The 17,115-nt window shown below is 43.5% G+C and overlaps 1 protein-coding gene across 3 annotated transcripts in view; it reads right to left on the bottom strand.

Moving 5' to 3' along the window:
- Positions 1–17,115, bottom strand: part of LOC142958915 (unconventional myosin-Ic-like) — a 51,208-nt gene that overhangs the window by 3,565 nt on the left and 30,528 nt on the right. For all 3 annotated transcript variants that reach the window (XM_076099939.1, XM_076099941.1, XM_076099940.1), the window contains exons 2-30: positions 16,453–16,608; positions 15,983–16,098; positions 14,350–14,548; positions 13,651–13,731; positions 13,139–13,318; positions 12,460–12,558; positions 11,692–11,802; positions 11,249–11,320; positions 10,885–11,004; positions 10,031–10,104; positions 9,689–9,794; positions 8,503–8,583; positions 8,090–8,181; positions 7,728–7,822; positions 6,926–6,972; positions 6,721–6,801; positions 5,395–5,500; positions 4,099–4,216; positions 3,575–3,688; positions 2,898–2,974; positions 2,721–2,789; positions 2,503–2,587; positions 2,253–2,412; positions 1,501–1,584; positions 1,321–1,414; positions 1,179–1,234; positions 966–1,101; positions 227–297; positions 43–140 (exon numbers count right to left, since the gene is read on the bottom strand). In XM_076099939.1, coding sequence (XP_075956054.1) covers positions 43–140; positions 227–297; positions 966–1,101; positions 1,179–1,234; positions 1,321–1,414; positions 1,501–1,584; positions 2,253–2,412; positions 2,503–2,587; positions 2,721–2,789; positions 2,898–2,974; positions 3,575–3,688; positions 4,099–4,216; positions 5,395–5,500; positions 6,721–6,801; positions 6,926–6,972; positions 7,728–7,822; positions 8,090–8,181; positions 8,503–8,583; positions 9,689–9,794; positions 10,031–10,104; positions 10,885–11,004; positions 11,249–11,320; positions 11,692–11,802; positions 12,460–12,558; positions 13,139–13,318; positions 13,651–13,731; positions 14,350–14,548; positions 15,983–16,098; positions 16,453–16,608 — 2,978 coding nt within the window. The remainder of the gene's footprint in view (positions 1–42; positions 141–226; positions 298–965; positions 1,102–1,178; positions 1,235–1,320; positions 1,415–1,500; positions 1,585–2,252; positions 2,413–2,502; positions 2,588–2,720; positions 2,790–2,897; positions 2,975–3,574; positions 3,689–4,098; positions 4,217–5,394; positions 5,501–6,720; positions 6,802–6,925; positions 6,973–7,727; positions 7,823–8,089; positions 8,182–8,502; positions 8,584–9,688; positions 9,795–10,030; positions 10,105–10,884; positions 11,005–11,248; positions 11,321–11,691; positions 11,803–12,459; positions 12,559–13,138; positions 13,319–13,650; positions 13,732–14,349; positions 14,549–15,982; positions 16,099–16,452; positions 16,609–17,115) is intronic.

Genomic DNA, 17,115 nt, shown 5'->3' with positions numbered 1-17,115 from the left:
AAAGTTCCTCACAGTGACTTTAAGTGATCCTCAGATCCTCACCTTCCCTGGTTGATGTTGATGTTGTTTACTTTGTCGGAACAGATCGCTATCTTGGTCAAGGTCTCGATCACATGGTCGCTCTGCAGAACCACGTCTCCCTGAGAAGAAACCATCAAACATGTTGACACAAACATAAAAACCACAAGAGATCTGGTTGATTGACGTGAAGTCCTTGTTTTTTTACCTTCTGTTTGTTGTCGTCACTGGGCACGTGCAGAACAAACAAGCCGTCGCTGAGAGAGCTCACTGAGATACCTGCAGGAGACGGACACACTTGATGAGCCACTGTGGCCTCGTTCTTCACTTCAATATTTAAGACCTGCTCCTCTGCTCTCTAGTTGAATTTCTTTGATGATTCGTTTCAGAAAAGCTGGAAAACAATGGAATCTATCTATCTAATATTTTTCCAAGTGTCCACAAGTGCAGTTCAGCCAGTTTCACAGAGTTTTTGTCACGTGACTGACTAACAATGGTCAACTTCATAGTTGCACAGAGGAGCTCAGAATTTAATGTTTTTTCACAGGATTTGATTCGAGCAAACTGTTTATTTGGGTGTTTTGTTAAATTAAATATCACAATTTAAAGCTTCAATGTGGTCTCTTTTCCTGACGGAAGCGTTCGTCACACATGATGTGTTCAAGGACCGTCGGAAAGATGAAAATCTGACGATAACGTTGCTATTTTTAAAGTTTCTGGCTGTGATAAACGGTTAATTTTTGGAAAATCTTTACAAGAAAACTTGCTTTCCAATCCCGCCGGCGGGTTTTGGAGTTACACTTTTAATCAAAACATTTATTTAACTTGCCATTAATTGTGTGGGAAGTTTTGCCCATCGGTTGGAATAATAAAGACACAAAAGTAACTCCGTAAACGAGCGCCAACGCCCAGAAAGAAACAACCCCGACTGTCTGTTGACCTCTGACCTTTCAGAGTTCCGTAGTCGATGCGCTGCTTGAGTTTGGCCTCCTCCACGATGACGGCGCTGTTGGAGGTGAGCAGCAGCTGGCGGGGCCGAGCCTTGTAGCCTTTCCTGTCGTACTTGGTGACCGGCACTGCGTACTGCGGATCAGAAGAGGACGCCGGTCAGAAACTCTCTTTCAAACCCTTTGAGACTTCTGTGACTGTGCTCCACTCACCTTCATCTTCTCGCTGCCCAGAGCCTGCACCACCTTGGGGTTGATGTCCTCTCCGTCTAAACAAAGAGGAGACCACAATGCTGAGATCTTTTCACACAGAGAGCAACATGAAAAGCCTGTACGGATTTTAAAAGTGTCTCACTGAGTCTGGTGCTGACAAACAGTTTGGGCACGCTCTGCGGGTAGTTGTCCTTCTTGTCCTTGAAGAGCTCACTGGCGATCATCTTCTGCTCCATCTGTTCAGATAACGGAGTTGATAACAGTGACGTAGAAGAAAGAAGCAGCAGACCTGAGAGTCGGGTCATGAAGAGACTAAACTCACCTGGTGTTTCCACTCGGGACTGATCTTCTTGCAGTAGCTCCACACCATGTTCTGCATGCACAGCTTACGCAAATGTTCTGAAGCCTAAAGACAAAAACATTCCCTTTACAGTGTTGTGCCGTATGTAATAGGAGTCATGATACATACTGGCTATGTCACGTTATTAAAGTTTCACCTTTTAAAATGCAAAACAGTCTCAATACTTCTAAAATGATGGATATCATGCGGTTTGATCACATAGTTTTTTACTCTACCGGCTGTAAATAAGAGTCCGATAACATGAACTGATACTGATGACACATTTTGAATAGATTTCACATTACTCTATTAATTTCTTTTTTTTAAACCAAGGAGCTGATTGTTGATTTCAGAAAAAAGGAAACGAAGACGAACACCTCTGTCTGCATCAATGGAGCTGAGGTGAAGCAAGTTATCAGCTTTAAGTTCCTGTGAATCAGCTTCACAAACAACCTGACGTGGTCCTCACACGTCTGCATCCTGGTGAACAAAGCCCATAAACGGCTTTATTTCTTAAGGAAACTTAAGAAGACTAAATTCACGAGCCAAGTTCTTGTTCACTTTTAACAGAGGAGCAATAGAAAGCATCCTGACTGCAAACATTACAGACCAACATGGAGCACGGCACAGGACGAGAGGGCTCCCAAACCATCATTGGTACCCGTCTACTGAGTATCAGTGATATTGGTGACAAGAGGTGCCTGCGCAGAACTGCGTGTGTTGCGTCGTCTCACCTCAGTGAGAGCAGCCGGAGGTGTCGGCCAGCTCTTGTCCAGGACGTTCTTGGGCAGGTTCCTGCGCAGCTTCATGAGGAACGAGAAGCGCACGTAGTCCAGGAAGTACTCGTTCTCCGGACAGCGCTCTCTGTGGCGGTAGATGAAGCCTTTGACGAACCTGTAGGGTTGAGGAGAAGGAATCATACTTTAGCTCCGTCATGAAGGTAAATGAATCACACAGTGTTTGAGCCGTCTGCTGGTCTCGTACCTGCGGATAGCATCAGCAGCTTTTCGCCTGCGCTGCGCTCTCCTCCTGGCCAGGATCCCTCTCCACCACGCCTGGACAGCGATAGCTGCAAGTTTACACATAATCACAAATAAATACAAGTCAACACACAGAGAAACGGTTGCAGGCGAACTCTAAAATTACATTAGGAGGAGAAAAAGCGAAACGATCCCAGTGGAGATGCGAGTAAGTTTCCTCACCTGAGGTTCTGAGTTTTTGGTATTTGGACTTTTGGCTGTAGCCTCTCCATCCGGCCTGCAGCTTGGTGGCTGTTGGGTGAAAAAAAAGAGAAGAAAAAACAAGAGATAAGCGGTTTAAATTCGTGGCGATGATGAAAGTATTCGGCACAAATCGTCAGTAGTGTCAGCGGCTCTCACCAAGACTATGTTTCCTGGTCTCAAGTGCTTCCTCGGTGGCAAACAAGGTTTTTGGGAATCGGATGAAGATTTTGGATCTAAAAGATTGAGTAAAAGGTGAAACGTGTTTAATCATAAATATACTTTAAAGTTCAGTTCAGGCTCAAGAAAAAGCAGAAGGATGCATGTTTAAAAAGACATTCAGCGCTACTTCTTAAAGCTACTACGAGGAACTTTTATTTTGTGTTGATTTTGGAGCTCCATGTGGACGATGATGTTTCTGAGCACCAGAGTCTCTTTAAAAAACCTCTCATTTTACTACTGCAGGTGAAGCCGGATCTGGGTCTGTCCACGGTGGACCGGTCTCTGCTGGAGGATCTGGGTCTGTCCACGGTGGACCGGTCTCTGCCGGAGGATCTGGGTCTGTCCACGGTGGACCGGTCTCTGCTGGAGTCTGAGCTGAAGGAGGTTCTGGTGAACCTGCATGAGTTCATCCGGTTTCACCAGAATCCGACCCGGTGGCTCCGATGACGAGCATCAAGAATAACTCTATAGAAACAGACCATCTTCTCTCTGATGGTCTCTTTACTGATGGGGGTCTGACAGAGGATCAGGACTACACTGAGTCTGGTTCAGGACCAGATAAAAGTCCTCACAGTGACTCTAAGCTTGTACTAGATGGTTTGTGTGTTGCTGACCTGCCCAGTTTGTACTCCTCAGGCTTGTATCCCAGGTGTTTGACCAGCGTGGCCACTCCATCAGACAGTTTCCCCTCCCAGTTGGGCCACGTGACCGGACACAGAGACTTATACCTGAACACACAGAAACACAAGTAAATACTGGACTTCAGGAATGAATCTCCAAAGGTTAGCTTCTTCAGCACAAATCATCGTAATCACGTAAACTACTCTGACTCTTTAAGATTCACAGTTTAGGAATTATTCCAAGCAGTAAAGCAGGTATTTACTCTTAGACTGCCGGGGTTCATTCATAATGAGGTCACAAGAATATTTCACTCATTCTCTCACAAATCAGGGCTTCTTTGTGGGAAATGAATCACACGAGTCCTTCACTTCTAGTTTGTGTCTTTTTGTGTGTCTAATCTGGACATATTGGTTTCAAGTACAAGAATACATGAAGGGCACATCTACGTGATTCTATTCTTGGTACGGGGTTTCCATGTGATAGAACCTTACTGGACAAAATAAAAACATCTGATCACCTCTGCAGGAAGACCTCATAGCGCCGCCTGTAAGCGAAGCCGGCTCTCCTCACCCTCAGGTTCTCCATCAGACCCAGGTACTTGACCTGGTGGCGGATCAGGACATCGTCAAATCGACCTGAGACGGAACGAGAGGCGGAGAAAGAAGCAGAAAAATATATGAAGGACGAAATGAACCGGAGGAAACCAGTAAATGCTAAACAACAGAAGTAGGAGTGACAAAGCACAGAGAAACTGGAACAAAAGGTCGACTGTGTGGGGGAAACAAAGGCCGGCCCGATATACTGGCAACCACACGGAGACTCACACTGCAGCTAGAAACAAACTGTTTGGGTCGGAATTAGAGCAAGCACAAGATTAACTCGAGGTTTCTGGGACAATATCAGCTCGTTTGGAGCCGCTAAGCTGCTTCAACTGTGTTTACAAGAACGGTTACATAAAACTGGCCCCAAACCATTGAAAACTATTAGAACATGGAAGCAAATAACAGCCACAATTTGAGATAAAGAATGTCAAATAGCTCATTAAACTCACAGAATTGAAGCAACACTGTTTTATTTTTAACGTCAGACACTTGAAATTGAAATTTCCAAACACATAAATTAATTTAAGTAAGAAAATTTAACTGACGTAACAATTTTGTGATATTTAAATTTAACCTTAAAAGTATTTTGCAGTGATTACATTTCACAATAAGGTAATCAGTTTGCTTATACGACTTAAATGATGACTGGATGTAAGTAAACGCACCAAATGTAAAACCTGAAATATTTAATGTCGGACCATAAACTTTTCTTCTACGACGGCGTATTAAAACCATTCTACATAATAAAATAATAATTAAAAGAGATTAAAATGGTAAATTTACCAGAAAAAAACTTGAATTTTTCCAAAGATTATCAAGTCACAAATGTACAAGAGCCTCATGGCTTCACTGTTCAAGGCTGGATGAACGTCATCACAGCAGAGATGTCACAGCTTGTCGTGTGTTAAGCGACCAGGACGTGACCTAATCAACAACTTAATTCAGCAATAAGGAAATACTCGTGAGCGTCACCATATTGTCATCAGCATCGTTGCCTTGAATTGGATTTATTCAGAGGTAAAGGGAAAATAAACGTTTCTGATAAATGACTCGATGATAAAAGCCGCTGGATTTAGAAAACCGAGGAGAAAGTCAGAGTATGTTGAAAAGAAGCCATGAAAGTTTTCTGTTTCTTGTGATGGTAGTTCACTATGATAAGTTTCAGGACACTAATATAACCAAGAGAAGAAGAAATAAACCAGAGTGGGTACCTGCTTGCTTGGAGTCATTGGGTTTGATGCAGCGGACGTACGACGGCTCCTTCGACATGAGGATCTCCATGAGTTTCGCCAGACTGGCTTTGAACTGAGTGGCCGCCTGGAGGGGCAGACACAAAAAGATGGTCAGGAAGTGATGAAGGTGAAGAGGATGAAGGACGGGAAGCAGGTAGGAGATGAGGAGGAGAGGGAACGTCGAAAATCGAATCCCGCCGGCTAGAGATGGAGAGCTAAGAAGAGCTCGACTGTGACTGGCACCAGTGTGGAGGAATCTAACTGGCCAGCCTGTGACAGTGCCCTGTTCAAGTGTGTGTGTGTGTGTGTGTGTGTGTGTGTGTGTGTGAGAAGGGCATACAAGTGTCAGGGCATTCCTTTAGAGAGTGGGAGGCGGCAGAGAATCCCCATCAGACCGCCCACTCCACAGCAGAGGGGAAACACACCACTGTTTGTTTATTGCTGTGGGAAAGTATGTCGGGATGCACGAGAGTATGAATTATGAGAGCATGAATTATGCCTTATGAGAGTATAAATTATGACTTATGAGAGTATAAATTATGACTTATGAGAGCATGAATTATGACTTATGAGAGTATGACTTATGAGTGTATGACTTATGACATATGAGAGTATAAATTATGACTTATGAGTATGAATTATGACATATGAGAGTATGACTTATGACTTATGAGTATGAATTATGACTTATGAGAGTATGAATTATGACTTATGAGAGTATGAATTATGAGTGTATGAATTATGCCTTATGAGAGTATAAATTATGACTTATGAGAGTATGACTTATGAGTGTATGACTTATGACATATGAGAGTATAAATTATGACTTATGAGTATGAATTATGACATATGAGAGTATGACTTATGAGAGTATGAATTATGACATATGAGAGTATGAATTATGACTTATGAGAGTATGACTTATGAGAGTATGAATCATGAGTATGAATTATGACTTATGAGAGTATGAATTATGAGAGTATGAATTTTGAGAGTATGAATTATGAGAGTATGAATTATGAGAGTATGAATTATGACTTATGAGAGTATGAATCATGAGTATGAATTATGAGAGTATGAATTATGACTTATGAGAGTATGAATCATGAGAGTATGAATTATGAGAGTATGAATTATGAGAGTATGAATTATGACTTATGAGAGTATGAATCATGAGTATGAATTATGAGAGTATGAATTATGAATTATGACTTATGAGAGTATGAATTATGAGAGTATGAATTATGACTTATGAGAGTGTGGAGAAAATAAAGACACACAAACAACAACAACAACGTGTCTCACTGTTTCTGGACGTTTCTTGTCACTCAGCTCCTCTTTGTCAAAACACTGGTTCAGGATCTTGTTCTCCGACAGGCACATGACCTGAACACACACACACACACGCACACACACACACACTTAAACTCAGTGCTGAACTTTACACAACTCTAACACACACCTGCAGTGAAACACAGTTTTGTGTCTTCCTGTTCATTTTAAAACTCACTTCTTTTAAGTTCCTGAAGAGCAGGTCGTTGTTCTTGTCCAGGAATCCTGAGAGACAGAAGATGGAATCAGATTATTATCAATAAAGTCAGATTCTATTGTTGAATGGAGACAAATAGTTTCCTCTCTGTTCAGCTCATCTGCTCCACACGTCCTCCATGTTTCCCTGTTGTCTTGATTACTTCAGTAGAATGTGAACTCTTTCACATTAAAAGCCTCTCAGCAGTTCAATTGCTCACATCATTGAAATATCTATGAATAATGTCAAATTCAGCTCAGTTTGGGTAAAACTAGGACACTTATAATATATATATATATATATATATATATATATATATATATATATATATATATATATATATATATATATGTGTGTGTTTTTTTTACTGCAGTGAAAATGTTGTTATTAAAAAGTTAAACACCAACAAATACGGAATGAAGCAGAATATTTCGTTGAATAAAAACATATTGTGAATTTAAAACACGATTATCTTTTTTCAATAAATGTATAAACGTTTGGACTTAATGCTCTGAAGTTATTGGAAATGTTTGGATCACACGAGTCAGAAACAATCCTACGCAGCCACTAGAATCTAATTCTACTAATATTATAATATTAATAATGTAACCTGATCTTTATCTGCAACTGTGCAGAAACACTGGTGTTAAATAAATATTGGTATTTAGCATCACACTGGTTTTGCTGCTCTGCTTCATCTGCTTGTTTGCAGTTACAAATTAAAGAGACAATTTTAATATGTACAGTGTTTGCAGCAGAACACACACCACACACACATACGTACCATTCACATTGTAGTTGACCTCTCCAGCGTAGTGCAGCAGTCTGAATTCCTCGCGGCCCATTACCTTCCTGGTCTTTGTATCACCCAGCTTGTGACTACACACACACACACACACACACACACACACACACACACACACACACACACACACACACACACACACACACACACACACACACACACACACACACACACACACACACACACACACACACACACACACACACACACACACACACACACACACACACACACACACACACACACACACACGTAAGTAGACTGGACACATATTCAATACGTATGGGATCAAACGTCCTCTGGCCACGTTATTACAGGACAAAGACGGGAATCAGACTCACGTGACGAAGTGAGGGTGTCCTCCCACGGTGTCCTCCAGCTTCTCCAGGAAGGTGAGGTCACTGGCGTCTCCGGGTCGCAGACACTCCTCATCCTGTGACGGGAGGACGACATCGTTTACATCAACGTGATACCGAGTTATGGAGAACGTAGTCAGAGTTTGCATGAATCAGATCAAGAGTTTGATTTGACAGATGGTTCATCCAATCACCTGCCAAGAGTTTTTGAAAGTGCCCGCCCCTTTTCCCAAACAGTTTGTTCCAGCTGCTCAGATGTCCAAACTATCTTGTGGGTCAAGTCAGTGATTTTCTAAAGTGTTGAACTTTAATGTGACACCTAATTACGTTCTCCAGGTGTTTCACAGAAAGACACTTATAAGTGTTCTTTCTTAAATGAAACCGGAGCGTCTCCTCACCAGGATGGAGATGATGCCTTTGAACTTCTCCTCCACCAGGTCACAGATGATCTTGTTGTTGAAGTACTGCACCGGCTCCCACTGAGAAGAGAATAACAATAATAATGAACAGAATTAAATTGTTCTTTGAGGAGCCGTTTGTCTGAACTTTGATGCCCAGAAAAGAAAACACTCCTCAGACATAAATCTTTGCTGATTCTCCGTCTAAACAAGTTACAATTACAACTGTTTCCAAGTTATTTAACGGCTGTGAAGTCTCTCATCTGCAGAATCCCAGGAATCCTGGCACACCCACTTCTATGTGCGCACGCACACACACACACACACACACACACACACACACACACACACACACACACACACACACACACACACACACACACACACACACACACACACACACACACACACACACACACACACACACACACACACACACACACACACACACACACACACACACTGAGCGTCGGGTTGTGTTTGCACCAACAGCCACATCATTTCCACAGAGATGACAGCGAGCGCGGCCCACGGTCCTGATGTCAGGAGATAATGGACTCTTTGAGGGGAGAGTTTCTCCCACAACCTGCTCTCTGAGCAACGCATTTATATCAGAGCGAACACAAGACGCTGTTGTACGCACAACTAAACAATATAAACGGATATAAAAAGGGGCAAAGTGAGGAGAAAACTCAATAGAGACGTCTTGAGTTAGTAATGTAGACCTCGTTCTGACGTGTAATTTCCTTAAGAGGCGTCATTCAAGACTTTCACTGTGAATGAATACAAGACGAGTTAACTTCTACTGAGGGGCAGCAGCTTCTAAAAATATCTGCACTTACTGCAAATCACTTTAAGTAAAAGCGTCTATGAAACAGCAGAGTGAGGAATTAAATTATCAAAACGCAACTGCAACCACAATCCCATTAGGAGCTCTTAGAAACATGTTAAAAACAGCTTGATAGGGTGCTCAGAGGGCCAAGAGGACCACAGGAAGCACTACGGAGCAGGTTCTGGGATTAACTTCAGGGGTTAACTTCAGGGGTTAACTTCAGGGGTTAACTTCAGGGGTTAACTTCAGCGGTTAACTTCAGCGGTTAACTTCAGCGGTTAACTTCAGCGGTTAACTTCAGGTTTAACTTCAGGTTTAACTTCAGGTTTAACTTCAGGGTTAACCGTCACTGACCGTGATGCCTTCAGCCTCGTACTCCTCCTGCTCCGACTTGAGTGTGAGCTCGATGAAGAGCTGCTGCAGCTTCTCGTTACAGTAGTTGATGCAGAACTGCTCGAAGCTGCAACACACAGCGACGGAAACAAGGTCATGAACGTGCGACTGGTTTTCTGACTAATTCATGTTATTTATGTTACACAATAAATCATAACCCAGGTATAAATATGGGTCACATTAACGGTATTAAAATGATGGCATCTGATCGGCCCGTTGTGACCGATACCCGTTGTATTGAAGTCAGTATCTGATTGATATCAGTGTCGGTATCTGTGCATCTCTAAACTCATGTTATTGTACCTGTTGTACTGGAAGACCTCGAAGCCGTAGATGTCCAGCAGGCCGATGACGGAGTAATGCTTGGAGGAGTCGTCCTGTTGGAGAATCACAACAAACCTGAATGAGAAAACTCTACTTAAAGACTTTATTTAAAGAAACAAATCTGTATTCAAGATTTAATGAAATGTGCATAGAAATAAAAGAGTGTATTTTAGATACAGCTGTCTACTCGCCTCCTGCTGCTGATTTTGAGTGATTATTGAGAACGTTCTGATTAATAAATGTAAATAAATAACGCTTTGATTTGTAGATAAGACTAATGTTCTTATGAAAGCTTCCAATGTTTCTGAATGTATTGGATCCTGAAGTGTTATATTTGTATGTACATATAATTTAATATATTTATTTTTTATTTTATTAACATTTTATTCTTGTAAAGCACTTTGTGAATCACATTCTATGAGAGGTGATATCCTAAATAAACTTATAATAATTATTTGTAATGACAAACTATAGTCTGTCCAGTCTAAAATATTTATTTCATTTTCAATGTTTTTTTCATATATTTAATATTTTATTCAATTTTTGTATTATATTATATAAATTTTTATTTCTCCACAATTATCTGGCAACCAGTTCTCAAAAATGTTTATTATACAAACTGTATAATAGTTATGTTCTCCGTGTGGTCTCGTAAATGTCCACAAGGTGGAGCTGTGCTGTAACACAACGAAGAGACGTCAGCACGCTCTGCAGAGTCTGCATTCAGTTTGAGTGATTTAATGTAACAGATGAAGTGAAAACAGAGAAATGTTGTCTTTGCAATCATACCAGGGGATGATCACTGAGGTGTGTGTGTGTGTGTGTGTGTGTACCGTGTATGTCAGTGAAGCGTTGATCTTGTTAACCAGCCAGGTGAAGGTGCGTCCGTACACCGCCTTGGACAAAGCATCTCGAGCTGATGACGCTTGCTCTAAGTTCAGCGGGCTCATCAGCTGATGAAGATGAACGCACGCACGCGCACACGCACACACACACACACGAAGGGAGACCGAGTTGAGACAGGCAAAGACAGACAATAACACAGGGGACAAGTTACAATATAATTACACTGAACCAGCCCAGACATTACACAGACAGGAAGAGCTTTGTATACAAATGCTTATCTCACACACTCTGTCGCGCTACAACCAGAGTGTGTGTGTGTGTGTGTGTGTGTGTGTGTGTATCCAAACCTACCTCCTCTCCCTTGGCAATTATCTTCTTGTGTGTGAGCGCCTCCGTCAGCACCGCCCCATTCACTCCTAACAACTGGGGGAAGCACAACAACGTCAGCAGCACGCTCCACAACAACCGCGGTGACGAATGAATCACGTAAACACACGGACAGCAGCAAGGGGCATGCTGGGTAATGTTGTCTCTTGATTGTGTCTCGTGGAGCATAAATTGAATTATTTAGCTTAAAGCAGCAGATAAATGGCTAAAATATTTTGCTAAAAGTAATGTAAAACATCCCGTCTCTGCCTCTCTACGTGGCAGCAGTGCGAATGCAAACCAAACCTACACTTGATTCATAAATAACTTTACTTTCAGCGCTGAGATGCTGTAATAAATACGAGTGTAAATCGACCCCTCCTGGCCTGTTGGGAGAGTTTATGGAGCTGCTGAGTGCAGCTTCTTACCCGGGCCAGGTACTTTATCTGTGTGTCAGACGTGATGCAGGCGTTGCCATCCTCTCCACCGTACTGCATGTTGCCCAGGTGGAGCACACTGGCAATTATGTTGAGCAACTCCTACAGAGAGGTAAGGAAGGACAATAAAGAAGAATATGAGGAGAAACATGAAGGATGAGTTATTACAAAGAGGTGGAGACGGAGAGAACAAAGGTAACGAGAGGCTGCAGCACAATAAAGATTATAATTTATGACCGAGTTGGCAGATAAAGGCGTGTTTGATTAAAATGAGGTCAAGAATTGAGCAGGAGAGGAGTGCAGCAACGCTCGTAGTAGAGCTGCACACACTCACTACTGCTCTATCAGAAGTGTGAGATCTAAGAAACAACAATAAAAAGCTCTGAAAGCAAGCCCAGACCCATGAAGCATGTAGGAGGACTAAAGTAAAAATAAGTTCTCACCATATAATAACAACCACACACACGTCTAACACCCACAGTGCTCGTCTGAAGCAGAAACAGCCTCCTCAGTGTTCAGAGTGAAGTGTAATGTTTGTTAAAGGGCTAAAGAGGTGAACCTCAACTCTAAAGTATTAAGTAGCTGTCAAAGAAGAGAAGATGCAACATGTTCCGTGCATACGATTCATACAGCTGGTAATACGTAGCTCTGTCTACCAACAATGTGTATAACTGTTAATTACTGTTTTTAACTGCCTGCAGAAGCACCTCGTTCATCCACACCGACCCTTTACGTTACGTACACAGCTCGGAGACTTACCTCCACATCGTCCTCGCTGAAGCCAATCACAGTCAAGGCTTTCCTCACCGTCTTCCAATCACTGCGGTCGTTGATGGAGCTCACTTTGGGACAGTTACCCTTTGGAAAACACACACACACACACACACTATATTTATCATCTACTTCTATGAACAGGTCCAGCAAAATACATAACAGTAGGTTGTAAATAGCTGTTTACATGTAAAGTAAACACCTATTTACACAAACACACATGTGAGGTGTTATTGATCGGTAGCTGTGTGTGTGTGTGTGTGTCTGTGTGTGTGTGTGTGTTCATCAAGGGAAAGGTTCAGCTCGTGCCTTGAGGCAGATTTCCCCCCCTGAGGAAAGCTCCTCATGCTGCACTGAGGGTCCCTGACTGAGAGCCTATTAACCAGAACTCCCACTGGGACGGACGGACGGACACACACACACACTCTCTCTCTCTCTCTCTCTCTCTCTCTCTCGCTCGCTTACACACACACACACACACACACACTCACACTTACACCGACATACACACACAAGAGTAGAGATAACGTCTTCTAATAACACGTACGAAAACTTAAACTGATTTATTTTAGGGTGTCTAAAATACCTCGACAGCAGTACATTGCTATGAAGAAGTACTACACTCCAAAAACTTCAAACTATCCCTTTTAAAGTACTCGATACTTACTTTGACCAGGTACTGGTACTGCTGAGGGTTCCTCTCCAGGCCCAGGCTTCTCAGCAGGTCCTCCTCTCCTCCCTCGATCAGCTGGTAGAAGATGTGGAAGTTCCTCTCCCCGTGGTTCTGGTGGACCACCCGAGACTTCTCCAGCAGGTAGTTGATGATGTGGCCTCCCACTGGGGCGCCCTGCCGACGGGATAAAGGCCAGGGAGGGAGGGGGGGGGGAGGGTGAGAGGAGGAGGAGGAGGAGAGGGTGAGGCTGGGGTACTGAATGACGGAGGGTTCATACAACATGCATGACAGGGATTTTGTAGTCCGAAACATATTTTGAGAACCCAGAAAAAAAGGGATCGCAGGAGTAAGGAGTGACGTGAGTAAGTACACACAAACAAAACACAGAGTCTATGTAAAAATACAGAAAACAAAGTATATTTACATCGTTATATTATCAAGAAAACCACAACTATACTAGGGAAACTCAAAGTATCAGTCGGAGTAAATCAGACTGTCACGCTCACCTTGAAGTCAAACTGGATGTCCATGTATTTGCCAAAGCGGCTCGAGTTGTCGTTACGCAACGTCTTGGCGTTGCCGAAGGCCTGGAGAGAGGATAGAAGGGGATAAGGAAAGGAGAGGAGTGATGAGTGACGGATTAAGAGGTAGAGAGATAACAGGGAACAGAGAGAGAGAGAGAGAGAGAGAGAGAGAGAGACAGAGCGAGAAACAGAGAGTGAGAGAGAGAGACAGAGAGAGAAACAGAGAGAGAGAGACAGAGAGAGAAACAGAGAGAGAGAGACAGAGAGAGAAACAGAGAGAGAGAGGCAGAGAGAGACAGAGAGAGAGAGACAGAGAGAGACAGAGCGAGAAACAGAGAGAGACAGAGAGAGAGAGACAGAGAGAGAGAGAGACAGAGAGACAGAGAGAGACACAGAGAGAGAGAGGCAGAGAGAGACAGAGCGAGAAACAGAGAGAGACAGAGAGAGAGAGACAGAGAGAGAGAGAGACAGAGAGACAGAGCGAGAAACAGAGAGAGAGAGATAATAATACTGTTTTTAAACTTTCATGCCAATAAAGCCAAATTGAATTGAATTGAGAGACAGAGAGACAGACACAGACACACAGAGACAGACACAGACACACAGAGAGACAGAGAGAGAGTCCAGTATTCTGAGAGAACCCCTGTGTGGTCCACAGACATTAATGCCTCAACATCTCACCTCCAGCACCGGGTTGGACTGCAGCAGGCGGTCCTTGACGGTCTGCACCTGCTCGCTGGCCGGACAGGTGACGGCGTAGTACTGCAGGATCTTCTTGGACGCCTCCGTCTTCCCGGCGCCGCTCTCCCCGGAGATGAGGATGCACTGGTCCTTCCTCTCCGTCCTCATGGAGCGGTACGAGTTGTCGCCCACCGCGTAGCTGCAGGAGAGAGACGAGATCGGGTGTTTCAAGCACACTTGAGATATTAGAAACTTCACGCTAAGTCTGTTTGGAAAACTTGAGTGTGAGTGGAACAGGTGGGTCTCCTGGTCGTGTGAAGATGGAGAGACACACAGCTTGTTTCAGTTAGAGTATCATTCGTCAGCCTCGTCGCTGTTATCAGCACCGCCATGTTGACTCAGCCTGTTCGGACACATTTCTGACAACAGACTAATAGATGGAAGATAAAAATACAACCACCAGCTTGGCCACAGCTAAATCATCCTCTGTGAGTGTGTGTGTATATGTGTGTGTGTGTGTGTGATACTAGGGAGGGCTTTGGGGGGGGGGGGGGGGGTTAAGGCTGAGGTCAGAGGGATTCCCTCTCTTTCCTGGTCCCATCATTTGCTTACTTTTCTCCTCTTCTTGCCAAAACACATCTTTGGTTCCACTCAGAGGGAGAGGAAAACATTTGGCTCTTCGCTCAAGTGAGAAAAAAACAAACGCACCAGCAGCAGCAGCGGTTAGACCGGAGAGGAAGAAGCTGGTGAGAGAGATTCTGAAATGTTTTCGATGACGCCACTTCTAGTCTCCATAATGCACTTGATTGTTCTGCAGTTGACCTATAGGGGGGGGGGGGGGGGGGGTTGACAGGGAATTCCCTCCCCATTCCTGTGGCAACCTTTCAAACAAACACTCTGCCTCGTGTCTGACCAATGACACCACGAGAGTGTAAATATTCCTGTGACACGATGATCAAGAGTTAAAGTGAAAACCAAGACAAGTCCTTGATTTCTAGCATTAGACTCGTGACTTAAATGATATCGCTTCAGCTTGTTCTCCGTCTGTCTTTGTGTCTTTGTCTTATTATTTGACTTCCAGCATCTAATGTCATTTAGAACACACTGTGACGTGAAATACTACGTCATCCTCGGGTAAACAAAACTAAAGAAGCTTCACAAAGCATCAACAGACTCCTTCTTTTAGAGCTTTGGAGCGAAAAACAAGTAAACATGCTGTCCACCATGAATGACGTTTACACCTGTAAAAGCCAAGAAGTGCAATGAACCATCGCTCCCCGTTGTTACAGGTGTACATAATGCTGCATTCATGGTGTGAAGGAAGACATGAAGGGTTGTTTTCAATGATTGTATGTTCTGAAAACCAGCCTCTCTCCATATGACTGGAAAGAGAGGGTTCATGTTTGAGGCTACTTCAAACTGGAATACTCTGGCTTTAAACATACGATCCTTAAAGTCACTGTGAGGATCTTTTATCTGGTCCTGAACCAGTCTCAGTGTAGTCCTGATCCTCTATCAGACCTCCATCAGTAAACCAGACCATCAGAGAGAAGATGGTCTGTTTCTATAGAGTTAGTCTTAAAGCTCGTCACCGGGTCGGATTCTGTGACGTGTGCAGACGTTGTGTACTCACATGTGTGGCGACACCTCGTAGAAGTTGACTCCGCGGTACCGCTCCATGTGGTTCTTGTTGTAGATCTCCAGGTCTTTGTACGGGTTCACGGACACCAGCACCGAGCCGATGTACGTCTGACGAAGGGGACAAGAAGTCTCATTATCTGCCTTGTTTTAACTGGTCCAACATGAGCTGTGACAGCGTGTGGAAGTGTTCACATCAAGCAATGCGTGATGAGACTTTAACCCTCTGAAGAACATCTCAGGTGAAGACTTTCTGTATCGTGAAACATGACGCTGCTCATCACCGAGAAAATACAGTTTATTGTGATCGACTACAGGAAACCAACATGAAGATCATTCTGTTGTGTTTTTAACTTCTAATGAGAAGCAAAGAAGTCATCTTCAGACTAATCCAAACTCATGACCAGTTCTATAGAAGCATCTAAATGATCCCAGTATAGATCATCCACCCCCCCACACACTCACGTAGATGAGGTTCTCTTTGAAGCGCTTGCGTAGGTTCTCTATGAAGGCGGCCTCGCTGGTGTAGTTCTCCAGGAGGACAAAGTCCTGCACGCCCACCCGGTCTCTGGCTGTCAGGGCCGACTCCATCATAGCCCGAACACCGTCACTGGCCACCACCTGGAGGAGGAGGAGGAGGGGGGGGGAGGAGGAGGTTAGTGAGCCAACATCATGACAACATGCCGTATGCAACGCTTCATCAATCAGACTCTTGCTTGTTCATGCAATTAGAGAAAGAAGGGAGGAACCGGAGAACACGGACACATAACCCGTCCTCAGAGGACTAGAAGAAACAATTAAAATGATAAATCAGAGCTGCAACAGCTAGAGATAAATGAATAAGCAGTGAACGCCAATGTTCATACTTTACTAATATAAAACATTAGAGAGAGAGAGAGACAAGTATGAGATAGATGTGGGATTCAAACAGGCAGGTCAGCATGAGCAGTTTCTCTGAACTGGGATTTCAGATCAGATTCGGGACATTTAAAAAAAAAAAAAGGCACATTTCAGGCGTCTGACGGGACAAATGTGCATGTATTTGATTAATCCAGCTGTGTGAACAGGCTGCATAACGTCTTGCATTACTAAACGGGACCTGAACATGTTTTCACGCTTCAAGTCTAT

Source organism: Anarhichas minor, unplaced genomic scaffold (assembly GCF_050575085.1).
Source record: "Anarhichas minor isolate MPS153535 unplaced genomic scaffold, ASM5057508v1 ptg000026l, whole genome shotgun sequence".
NCBI lineage: Eukaryota > Metazoa > Chordata > Actinopteri > Perciformes > Anarhichadidae > Anarhichas > Anarhichas minor.
The sequence above is the reverse complement of the archived record's forward strand: the minus strand, read 5'-3'. Positions and strand labels throughout refer to the sequence as shown.